This window comes from Hyalella azteca, unplaced genomic scaffold, assembly GCF_000764305.2.
Source record: "Hyalella azteca isolate HAZT.00-mixed unplaced genomic scaffold, Hazt_2.0.2 contig12448, whole genome shotgun sequence".
Lineage (NCBI taxonomy): Eukaryota > Metazoa > Arthropoda > Malacostraca > Amphipoda > Hyalellidae > Hyalella > Hyalella azteca.
The window spans coordinates 162,150-175,490 of NW_025942407.1; the positions used below are offsets into that span (position 1 = coordinate 162,150).

At 38.7% G+C, this 13,341-nt stretch overlaps 1 protein-coding gene across 1 annotated transcript in view; it reads right to left on the reverse strand.

Moving 5' to 3' along the window:
- Positions 1-12,714, reverse strand: part of LOC125178759 — a 56,903-nt gene extending 44,189 nt beyond the window's left edge. Inside the window, exon 1 of the mRNA XM_047883279.1 lies at positions 12,185-12,714. Coding sequence (XP_047739235.1) covers positions 12,185-12,227 — 43 coding nt within the window. The 5' untranslated portion in view covers positions 12,228-12,714. The remainder of the gene's footprint in view (positions 1-12,184) is intronic.
- Between the last annotated feature and the right edge of the window lie 627 nt (positions 12,715-13,341).

The window sequence follows — 13,341 nt, forward strand, 5'->3', positions numbered from 1 at the left end:
CTGAACGGCCGATAAAGTCTACGGAGATTGCACGTCACTTCTGGACAGGCCTTTTAATAGGTTAAAAAGGTTGATGGCAACTTATTGGGATAAAAATACGTGATTGATGAGGTAAGCTCTAATATTATTCTTTAATATTCAAAGAAGAAAATTCAAAAAGGGATGAAATTTTTAGAGACAGGGAATTAATATATTGTCTTTAATTGATGACAAGCGAAAAATTCTTCATTTTCGAGTATAACTGCCAATTTTCATATAAACTCATATATTATAATTTTATGAAATTGTGCCGTTTTTCCAATTATTTGGCATTCTATTCCCACACTTTTAGTTTTTGAATTAATTTACGAGTACAAATAAAGCTAGCCGGTATTGTACATTGTACAATATATTGATAATAATATACAGTTTTAACACTATGCCTAACTATACCAGCATAAACGCCATCTTTTGATATAATTCAGCAAACCTGAATGCTGAAAATATGAGTAACACGGAGAGAATTTTGCTTTATTTTGTTAGAATACATAAATGCGAGAGTAAGAACTTTTCATACGACAAATGAAAATCAAATGCGAAGTATTGATCGACATTGAATTTTCAGCCATGATAGTTGTTCGCCACCATCAGGGATGGAAATACGTAATCTCTTTAATTTTAGCTATGAACGCAAGATCATCACGACAGTTAATTTAAGTTTCCATCGGCTTGATTTTCGTAATGACTTGATTGATGGATTGACAATAAGTTTGTGTACGAAGACTCATGCCATAAAATTATCCATGCATGGCTTCCACGGAGAAGTGTTCAGCTCCTCATTATTTCTCAATGAATCGCGGTTGTGAAGCCAATCAACGCTTTAGTGTTTCCGCCAAACTATAGTGAAAAAATACAGAGTTAACGAATACTTTGTTATTTCAAAGCGAAAACGTTTCAAACACAGACTTTGGTTTATAATTATTTAGTTAAAACGCATAAATGTTATCACTCTCGAGGCTAATTTTAGTTATGGCTTCGTACAATTAGTTCCTTGAATCAAATTATGCCAACTCGACGACATATAAGCATGTCATGGTCTCTCAATATAAAAATTGTGTACAAATATAATTTAGAATTTAGGAGACAAGGAAGAAAGAATATAAAATCAGTTATGCATTAAAAATTTGTTTATTAACGCCGAGTGTAAATGGAGTCTGAAGCAAAGCAGAGTCTTCAAATTAGTGCAATGTTAATCCGGTGAGAAATATTGGCCGACACTTGGTTGGCCACTGTCTGGCCGATGGAAACGGCCTATAATTCTGCCACAGGAGGAAGATTCGTGTAGTAAACATAGTAGTAATACAGAGCACGCACACAACCAGCACGACGCTACACAACCTGTATTGATTTTGTATCTCATAACGCATGATTCGTACGTCCCACTGACCACACAGCACTGCAGAGACCGAATATCAGATATGATTACGTGCAGCGTAAGTTTCAGAACAAGATGCAGCAAAGAATGACTCATTTTTTTATATATACATTACCACTGCATCAAATCCATATCAATATACTTATGCATTCTTTATCGAATGATCGAGTTATTTTTTCGTTAAAATAGATCGATTAAAGATTTGCCGAATCGCAATTGATGCGGAGCATTCAACATGAATATGCAGGTTTCTCTTGGTCATCACCACTTCTCTTGGTCACCATATTACTCATTCATGAGTGAATTGTTTTGAAGTTATGTAATTGCACATTGCGATTACAAGGAATCTTCTTATGCATGATGACTGATTAGTACATTTACGACATCGTAACTATTATACAGAACCATAAATCAAAAGCTTCTCGAGCAGCCAATCCTACTCAGTTCCTAAATCAGGTAACTACAATTTGGACGTGATCGATCACTTGGTGATTGCCGCAAGGCTTGTGAACGACGGACGGTTTATTTTTTTTTTATCATAACGCATTTTTAACGTTTGCAGGCTCTTTTCAAACGATTTAGATCTTCATTGGAATCTGAGCAGGGATTCAAAGAAGGAAAACGTTATTTCATATTGTAAGATCGGACTTTAAAATGCAAGTGTTTTCATCATTTCCCTACAATTAAGTGCTGGTATTTCAAAATCCTCCTAAAGGGCGACAATGAATCATCTAAGTGAAGTGAAGTTGTTGATTGAAGTGGGGAAATTATAAAAAAAAATGAAGTAGTTCACTGCAGTAGATCGCAGTGCAATAAAATAAATCCAACTATTAAATAATATGAAGTTGCCAGTGAATAGAATAGAATAAAAGAAGGGAGGTGAAGAAAATAGAAGTGAAGTGAAGTGAAGTGAAGGGAATTAAAATGAAGTGTAGTCGTGACTGTGATGGTGCAGACGTGACGTGAACATTTAGCTATAAGGTCAAGACGTCGTGCGTGGCGTCCTATTGATCCATGCTACTCCAGCGTGACTTGGGTCTCCTGAGTGTGCTGATCCTACCAGGGTCTGGCGTGTAGTCCTACAAGGGTCTAGCGTGTAGTCCTACCAGGGTCTAGATTGTAGTTCTACCAGGGTGTAGCGTGTAGTCCTACCAGGGTATAGCGTGTAGTCCTACCAGGGTCTAGCGTGCAGTCCTACCAGGGTCTAGCGTGTAGTCCTACCAGGGTCTAGCGTGCAGTCCTACCAGGGTCTAGACGTGTAGTCCTACCAGGGTCTAGCGTGTAGTTCTTCCAGGGTCTAGCGTGTATTCCTACCAGGGTCTAGCATGTAGTCTTGCCAGGGTCTAGCGTGTTGTCCTACCAGGGTCTAGCGTGTAGTCCTACCAGGGTCTAGCGTGTAGTCCTACCAGGGTCTAGCGTGTAGTTCTTCCAGGGTCTAGCGTGCATTCCTACCAGGGTCTAGCGCGCAGTCCTACCAGGGTCTAGCGTGCAGTCCTACCAGGGTCTAGCGTTTAGTCCTGCCAGGGTCTAGCGTGCAGCCTACCAGGGTCTAGCGTGTAGTCCTACCAGGGTCTAGCGTGCAGTCCTGCCAGGGTCTAGCGTGTGGTCCTGCCAGGGTCTAGCGTATAGTCCTACCAGGGTCTAGCGTGTAGTCCTGCCAGGGTCTAGCGTGTAGTCCTACCAGGATCTAGCGTGTAGTAGTCTACTGTTGTGGCGGCCCTTCCAGAGTGTAGTCGCTGTTCCAAGCATGCTAGTTTTATTTCTATCGTGTATGTAGTTCAAAGTGTGTCCAACATGCTTGTCGTACGTAAGTGAAACGTAACATTGGCCCTTTTTATTTATAGTAGTTTTGATTTATGCTACTATTTGTTGTTTTGTTGTTCCAGTTTCACAACTTCCAATCATTCCAGTCTGGCCAATCCTTCAGGTAAGACTTGTAAATGAGAAGCAAGGCTCTATAAGTAGTGTAGCATTTAACGTTTCCTGTATTCTTAATAACTAGCTGCTAAGAAGAAGCACGTTTTAGAAGTCGTGCTCCGTAAGCCTTCGTTCTTGTTTCATGTTGATTATGTTGGTTCCAATAAAGCCTGTTGTAGCCGCGCCTCATCCGTCTCTAATTTTTGTACCGCGATTCCTTGTCATTTTCTTGCGATCATTCAAGCAGTTATTTATCATATTTTTAGTGTTGAATTTGTACCCATTTTTCCATTAATGTTTTTAGTCTTTCGGTTTTTACTAGCATTTTCATTTAGAGAAAAAGCCTATTCAACCTGATCATTCGAAGCGCGTCACTTTCATTTTATTAGTCGTGAAGAACTTTGCACTTCACTGTCGGTGAACCTTAATTCAGTGACCTTATTTATTGTGACGTGTAAATTAGTGCGAGATGATTGTGAATAGTTATATTGTGATATATAAATTCGAGTTTTGATATTTATTAATAGTATTTTTTTTAGGAATAACTAGGATTAACCGTTATTGCTACATCTTAAATTTGTCATTCTTGTTTACAGAACCTAACTCGGTTATCGCGATCAGTTAGATTAGATCAGTTAGATCGGTGCCGTCCGCTGGGTTTTTGAGTTCATTCTGGGTTTATTTCGGATTCAGTTTGAATTTTCACTGTTCCCTTTACCACGTTTTACCGTAGCCACTAGTGCCTTCGTTACCAATAAAGTGTCAGAAATTCTCCACGTTCACTTCCCTGCACGGTTAAAGTTTCGTTTGTCTGGCTGGCGCTGACGTAAGAGCGTTCGGAAGTCACCGTCGCGCTTACACTGTTCCGTGCTGCCGTGTTCTTCCCACCTTTCACGCGCGTAACTTCATACATTACAAGTAGCATCACAGAAAAATACCTGTTGACCAGCATTGTAAGAATCGTCCTCATTCACTCATGGCATGATTGACGTAATTCCATATCTTATAATAGATAGACGTCAGTCGAAATGAAAATAGAGACCAGTCTTTCAAAATAGCACGCAAGAGATACTCAAATTAGATACTCAAATGTTTTAATTGAAATCCGTAGAGTTTGCTATCGATTACATGTGAATCCATAGAGTTATGCCATGATTCAAGAAATGAGCAATTGAACTTTTCAATTAAAAGCAATTATATTATTTACAATTTAATTACCAATATTCAGTTTCTCATTTAATATGTACGTTATATAATCGGGTTGCCAAGTTCTAGCTATAAAAAAATTTAAATAAGATAAAATACCGCTGTAGCTCCATCGATCTTTTCGGTGCTCATCAAAAAGATCACTGCAAAAAAATATATAACTCAGTACTCACTGCAGTGAGTGACAAAGAGCGCATTTTCTCGTCGACGAAAACTTGAGGTCACGGACGGACGGACAGACGGACGGACAGACAGACAGACAGACAGACGGACATGGCGAGCACAATAGTGCATTTTTTCCATAAATGAGAAAATGCGCTAAAAATAGAAAATAGGCCATAATCCCGTTATAATAAAGATATGCACGTTTAGTAGGCAGACATAAGCTGCAGTTTTTCATAAAAATGCGTAAAAAAGTCCGCGATGGTCTGTTAAAAGATATACACAGTAAAAGATTTTTAGAGCTCGGAATTTCTGTAGAACAGCTATTCTAGTGTTTAAATGTATCGCTTATCCATTATATTTTTAGGTGAATTCTCCAATGGGACTCACGAAAGTCATCGCTTTATTTCATGAAAAAGTTATTGTATGTCCATTTGATATTTCATTCCTGAATTCCGATTGATGTGAGGATGGTCAGTGAAAAATTGAAAGCTGTCATTGCTTGGTTTTTCGATTACTCTGATCATACAAGTAAAAAATTTCACCATTTGACAATTTCAAATATATTTGCTCCGTTCCTCAACCTATATATACGCTCCCCAGCTTTCATCTTTACATTTAGTAGAAACAATTCGCAAATCTGATGGCAATAAATCGCAACAAATCTTTTCCGGATTATCAAAACCAATTTGTTTGCGTTGTCAAAAACGCCAAGAAGCTATCCATCAGATACTTCAAAGACCTCCTTCAAGTTTGTAGCCCTCCAGCAGCTGCTGCAGGGGCGACGGCTTTCATGCTGCCCCCTGCCGTCAGTTTGCGACACTCGATTTACACAGTTCGTTTTGGGTTCACACCTTCAACTGAGCGCTGTCGTGCGCATCAAAGCGACGCGCGTGCCCCCTGCCGACGCGCCGAAGTGAATTGGCGCTTTGCCGCAAGTGAGCAATGTCATCCTGCAGACCTAGGGTACAGACAAGCTCTGGCTGATTGGCCAGAAGTATCGAATGTTACGTGACGTTTGCTTAATTAAATCTTGCGCTGTGCAAGTGATTACGTAATTAGATGTAGTGTTACGGCCAGTCAAAGCGTGTAATTACGTGTAGTATTGTGAAGTATATTAGATGGTTTGATATGGGTGAGTAATCGACTCCACATTATGGGAACTTGTACCAATAGCTATTAATTGAGATTCGACGCGAGAACATTAACATCAGTAGTTATCGTTGCGCGAAATATTTCTATAATTCAAGTGGCATTAAAAGCGCAAACATGACTAAAACTAAATTTATGCCGTTACTTTAAAATAACAACTAAGATTGCCGATCGAGTCATCCATACACGGTTATTAAATTCATTGATAAAAATTAAAATAATTTGTGAATTCAACTATTTTTTCATTTATCTATTTTTGCACCATGCGTAATTTTGTAAATTTCCCAATTTTCACATCAATGAAACATTTTCGGGAACAATATGGTGACAAAAATAATGACTTTTATTTCGGAATTACCGTAATTTTCCTCTCATCAGGAAACACAAATAATTAAGAATTCATTCCTTTGTTAACTGCAAGACAGAGAAGAAAAATTTAATTGTAGTGCACAACTTTTCCTTGAGTTGCAAATAATTCCGTCCTGAATATTTGTCATCGTCATTGCCTACGTAATTTTTATTGCAATTGCAACCGTCGCGTCAGTCGATAGCTTATCAGCAACGCTCCTGCCACGCTGCGCTGACTGATAACAGGCGTGCTGGTTGACTGATAACAGGCGTGCCTGCTGACTGATAACAGGCGTGACGGCTGACTGATAACGGACGTGCCTGCTGACTGATAACAGGCGTGACGGCTGACTGATAACAGGCGTGCTGGTGACTGATAACAGACGTGCCTGCTGACTGATAACAGGCGTGACGGCTGACTGATAACAGACGTGCCTGCTGACTGATAACAGGACTGCCGGCTGACTGATAACAGGCGTCCATGCTGACTGATAATAGGACTGCTGGCTGACTGATAGCAGGCGTCCATGCTGACTGATAACAGACGTGCCTGCTGACTAATAACAGGCGTGCCTGCTGACTGATAACAGGACTTCTGGCTGACCGATAACAGGCGTCCATGCTGACTGATAGCAGGACTGCCGGCTGACTGATAACAGGCGTCCATGCTGACTGATAACAGGCGTGCCGGCTGACAAATTCTGGTGTGTCCAGCACTGAAGAACAAATATACAAAGTGACGTGAGGCATTTCAATACTTCTGTATTAAATGAGCATATTAACAAAAAATTACATTCGACAAATATTGGACACATAATTAACGTCAATTTGCTCCAAAAAGCTGCAGCTGATACGTGAAGATTAAAAACCAAATTTCGACTTCTGCAGCAGCACTGCGTACAAACAACCTAAGCAATTCCAACACTTGTTCTGCGTGTAGTATCGATTCTTGCTCACTGATTGGCTGCTGAGATTGACGCAATGTATACTGCCTGTACCCTATTTCAGTGATTGGCTGATGGCGGTGACGCAAAACGTGCTGCTGATATTATGTAATCACTGAACAAAACTTGCAAGTTCATCACGGTGCTCACGAAATCACACGATGTGAAGAACCTGCAAGTTTGTCAAAGAATCAGGACCCACGACGTGAAGAACCTGCAAGTTTGTCAAAGAATCAGGACCCACGACGTGAAGAACCTGCAAGTTTGTCAAAGAATCAGAACCCACGACGTTAAGAACCTGCAAGTTTGTCAAAGAATCAGGACTCACGACGTTTAGAACCTGCAAGTTTGTCAGGAAATCAGGACCCACGACGTGAAGAACCTGCAAGTGTGTCGAAAAATCTGGACCCGCGACGTAAAAAACCTGCAAGTTTGTCAAAAAATCAGGACCCACGACGTTAAGAACCTGCAAGTTTGTCAGGAAATCAGGACCCACAACGTGAAGAACCTGCAAGTTTCTTATGGAATCAGGGCCAACAAGGTGAAGAACCAGCAAGTTTTTTTCAAGGAATCAGGACCCACGACGTAGAGAACCTGCAAGTTTGTCAAAAAATCAGGACCCACAACGTGAAGAACCTGCAAGTTTGTTATGGAGTCAGGGCCAACAAGGTGAAGAACCAGCAAGTTTGTTAGTAAATCACAGCTCATTGCGTGAACACCTCTGAATTACAGACTGTACAGAGGCTTCGTAGGAACTACAGTGGCGACCACGAGGCCTGAGTATCGCTAATCGATGCAGCGATGATTTCTCTGGGAATAAATGGCCGTGATTATCTGGCTATTACACACGCCGTAAACATGACACGGTGGGGACCGCCTTGCTTGGTCACGGTCTCATGTGAGGGACCACTGCGATATTGCCTGCTGAGATATCTGTCTTCAGTTTCAGGATCCTGTTTCGGGGTGTCCTTTTCGGATTAAATATTCCATTTTACTGCATGAGTCATATTATCTGTATTTTATACTTCCAGATACTCATACTGATTTTGAGGAACCCAGCTTTGTTATATTATATGTCCCATATACTTCAGTTTTGTCTACGGATTGATGAACCTCTTCCTCACGGAGCCGTTGCACGTAACTTCCACAGCTATCAGAGGATACGAACCAACGTAACCCGTTTAATCTCAAAATGTTCTTACGTTTCGTCTTGTCATCTGACAGACTGGTTTGAGGCAGCCGTTGTCAAATTTAGATTCCATCATTTGTCAATTTACGATGCAAAATCCAGTATTACTCATAACTGGCATCACTTTTACATAATATATTCAACATGCCAAAATCGCTGGATAAACATAAAGTTTAAAATTATAAAATATTCAACTTCATAAATTTCAGGTAAACATCCAGTTTCAACATCGAACAAACTTGTAACATGCCGAGTGAACATTAGGTTTCAATGTTAATCACATGATTACGATATAATAATTAACATAATATCAAACTGATACAAGGTTCGCCGTGAATAAAAAAAAAAGTTTCGAAGCAAACTTAACATAAAAATTAATGGTGAAATTGACATGACTAGATCAGGGAGTAAACATGAAGTTAATCGTGAAGCAAACATGTCAGCAAGGATCGATGCTACGGAAGAAGATGCAGACAACATAACCAACGTTAAACATCGATCTGCTGCAGCGCAGCGAGTTGCGCAATATATTCACTATAGCAACTTTAGGCGCAAATTCGCATGGAAAACAGTACTGATATATCAGCCACATATTTATGATTTTGCGAGCATTGCACAGTAATAAGCATTAATAAAAACAATATTAAAAAGAACAGGAACAATAATACAATGAATAACAATAGCACAAATACATAATCAGATTATCAAAGAATTTTTCCTGAGTTGTCTCTGGAAATAATTTCTTCAGCTATGCTCTGGCATCTTTTATTTTAATATTATGATTTTCGAGCTCGATTATTATTGGTAAATATTTTTATTGGAATGAACGCCATCAGTGATAGAATCATCATGCCTTCAGGTATTGAAAGAATCATTGATATCATCGTTATGCCCTCATACTATGCTAGAGTCATTGAAATTATCATTATGCCTTCAAGTTTTGCTATATAGAGTCGTTGATATTATTATTATACTAGAGTTACGCTTCTCTTCAAAATTGAACAGTCATATAAGAAACCGTCAAGGTTCACGAGCTGAACATTAAAGGCTCAGGCATAAAGCACAGTGACCCGAAAAAATAATCAGAAAGCTTGTGGCTCCCCCGAGAGGTACACTCGAAGGCACAAGATGAGCACCGCGTCTAATTGGAGGACCGCGAATTGTAGGCAGGGGCATCTGCAGATGCTGTCATCGATCCCAATTTCGGTCCGTTAATCGTAATCGAATTACTGCTTTTACTTTATGACTCGTTCTAAAAATTGCAGCCGATAGTGCTGTGTCACTTTTTATACATTTTTGCCCATTTATCTATCACCGTTGGATGAAAAACTTTCGATATTTTAGTGATAACGCTGATGAGAATTTTCTTGAAGGTTCAATTTACACGGTTTCTTCTATTGTTTTATCTCCTACCTTAAATTTTGGCTTTCAAGTTTACTTTAATTACAATACATAGGGTCTTAAAAACGTTGGAATGCATTGGGTGCTATACGCGTATTATCGTAGAAAGTCAGAAAATCGCAACCAAAACCAAAATGAATTTTAATGATATTTCAGGTAATCTTTTAACCCGTATCCTAACTAAACCTTAAAAATTTACAACTATAAACGGATCCAAAGCGTAGATCCTACCCCAATCCCGTATAGATCTTCTTCCAGGGCCACATTCTATGCTCGGATCTTGCCCTGAGCGATGTCATCCCTGCCTTATCCCAAGGCAACGATTTCCTTATTTATTCCGACTTAATTTGCGGTATTGGACAAAGAAGCTCTCGAATGAATGCACGACATCGTTAGTGCGTCCTTGAGCGATCGCATCCGCCACTTCACAGCGCTCAATGGACGCTTCTGGCGGCCGCCCCTACCGCTGGGCGACCCTGGGGCGGCCCTCAGCGGACCGTCGAGACGGTACAGCGTTTACGGTTCCAGAGGGAGGAGTCGGCATGGACAGATGAGCGTTTATTTCCTGAAAGACTCGACGATTTTTGGCCTCATGGAGACTAGCGGCGATCATGCTTCAAAAAAGAATATGATTTGGCTGAGTGTTGGGGGCTTCGATTTAAATCGTGGATCGTGGCATTAATTTAATTTGTATATCATGGATGAAACAAAAGACAAGACGATGCATCGATTTTCAGGACTGAACAATGAAGACGTGCAAAGAGAGTGAAAGTGCAGAGAGAGAAGAGCGAAGCTGTACAAAAGAATGAAAAAATGTATGCCGCATAACACAAGAAAATAATCAAGTTCATGGCTTTTCATGGAAGTAGAAGATTGAGAATCTTCCATAAGAAAGTTTCCGTTTACTGAACTGTATTGAACAATTTTTTTCTTAAATTACGAGGTTCTTGAGATGATCGAGAAAAACATCTCCCATTTATGGGTGACTCAACTGCAAATAACTGCATTCAATGAGTTCTGATTTGGTATTGGAACAAATGCTAGATTGTATTCGGTTCGACGTAGGATCAAGATGCACAAACATCTAACATCTAATGTTGAATTTTACAGCATTGCATAAAAGAAAACGCGATTCAAAGATTTTTTATCTGACCAACATAAAATTGTCTCATTTTTTTATCTTAGAACAAAATTCAGGTATGTCTCAGCAACAGCTCGCACAATTGCAATTAATTTTCTTGAAGGTCATTTGCTCATTAATTATAAGGAAAATATCCGTCAAGTATTGAGTAAAAAAATGGGAGCATCTTCTAATAGAAGCTGGTAAAATACATTAAAAACTATAATATAATAACTAGCAGATCAATATAGCATTGTACGGATTAACCTGATTGTTTATTCGTAAGAAACTAATTATAATGAACTTTAAGCTCAATTAAATTAAGGCAAATTTTGCTATGCCATGATGACCGCAATACTAAATTAAATATTTAGGTATATGTAATATTCTGATACGAAGAAGAAAAGAGATGCCTTCAAATTGCCCGTAGATAATTAATTATGTGCCGTGCTTCAAATAAACAAACAATCAAACTTTCTAAAATACATAATAAATATTGCATAAACACTGCAAAATACGGCCAGAACATCAATAATTGATGGTAAACCTATGAAAGAAATTGCGAAAGTTCACATGGAATCATAGGACTGTCGACGCGCCGCGTGCTGTTCCGTCGTACATTACGCAGCGTGGGCCGGCGTAGGGTGTGGTCGCCGGCGTATGCTACGCAGTGTGTAATTACGCGAGGCCTAACCAAATACATTATTCTAACTGAAACGTCAAGTTATGTTTCAGTTTACTACTATCACTTCAATTATATTTTTTACGATTTTTCTTGGAATTTAAGCATAGCTTATTGAAAAAACTTCATTTGTTTCAATTGTTTGAGTCATAACTACACAAGGGTAAATGAAGCCAAATTTCGTTTAAACTTTCGTACCTAATACGTGATGATATAGAGACTATTGATTATCAGTGAGTTCTACACATAGTTGTTCGTGAATTCAAATATTTTAAATTACACAAATCTTATTTAATTTCAATTCCAATATTAACTCTGCCTCTCGACTGCGGTTACAAGCGCTTACTAAATATTGGCCTCTCGCAGCAATTCATCAGCTATCTCATCTTAAGCAGAGTAACTCAAAAAAGTTTCTCTTCACTAACTCTGATTCTGAAGAATATTCTTCTTCTAATTTGACAAAGTTTATGTTAACACATTTGATAATTTACACAGTACATTAATAATTTTAATAAAATAATAATACACAATACTATATAATTCATAATTAGTTTACTAATAATACACAAAAACAAATAATAGTAATTAATTCATTTAATAATAATACACAGTACTAATAATGAGTTAAAATTCACCCTAAGTTACTCACCCAGCAATGAGAGCAGCACAGCGATGAGTAGTTCTAGCCTCATGGCGCAGCAGAATCTCACTCAGCTTAGGAGATGAGGCGGTATATCATGTTCACTATGACTCATCACTGTCAGACTCACTGTCACACCATCAGATCATAGTGGCAACTGACGCTGTACCGCTGCCATTGTCATAATCTCTGGAGTTCAGAATCACTTTTTCTCGGATTTTTATTTTAATTGAAAATATTTCAGTTCTTTTTCCTCTTTTTTTAAGAAAAAATTATTACTTTCACTTATGTTTAATGTTGTCAGGTACGAGGTTCATACTGAACATATAAAGTTCAATTTTGATACACAGTTCACCCAAACGATGTATCAAATTGCAAAATGTGCAGAAGTTATTTAAGTCGGTCAACTTTTCAAATACCGACCGAGTTCAGCTCGTGCCGAAGATAATTGACGAATAATTATATATGTAATTGATTTATTTTCCAATCCTTTTCAATTCATATTTCGAGTATTTAATGCTCCTGTTTGCACACTGGGATTTTACTGAAATATTTAACAATTGTTACTAAAACCAGACAATGTAAAGGGTAATGTCCTGCAGTACATTAATTGCAGAATGGAATTCAGTAATAATGACTTACTCAAGTACCTACTGGAGTCAGACTGTCACTCACGTACCTACTGTAGTCAGACTGTCGTTCTACCAGTACATTCCCGTCATTTACAGTTCGCCGCATGTTGTATGGAATGTATGCAAATGACGGTATAGAGATGTAACATTCAAATTCTTATCTGCATATAAAGTTCCTGCAGATATAAGTTAATAACCACAATTGACATATTTTAATGATATCTACAAATCTAGAAAACATAATTCATTACTCACTGCAGTGAGTGACAGGAGCACATTTTCTCGTCGACGAAAATTTGAGGTCACGGACGGACAGACAGACAGACGGACATGGCGAGCACAATAGTGCATTTTTTTCATAAATGAGAAAATGCGCTAAAAATAGGTGTGTTGCAAATTAACTACATGAATAAATATGAGTCTTGTTGAGGAAGCGTCTTAAAATAGTGAATAAAATAAAATTTAAACTTCGTTCATAGAGTTCACTAGTTTCCTAGTGATTGTTTCGTATAAATGAATTCTGGATTCAACCTC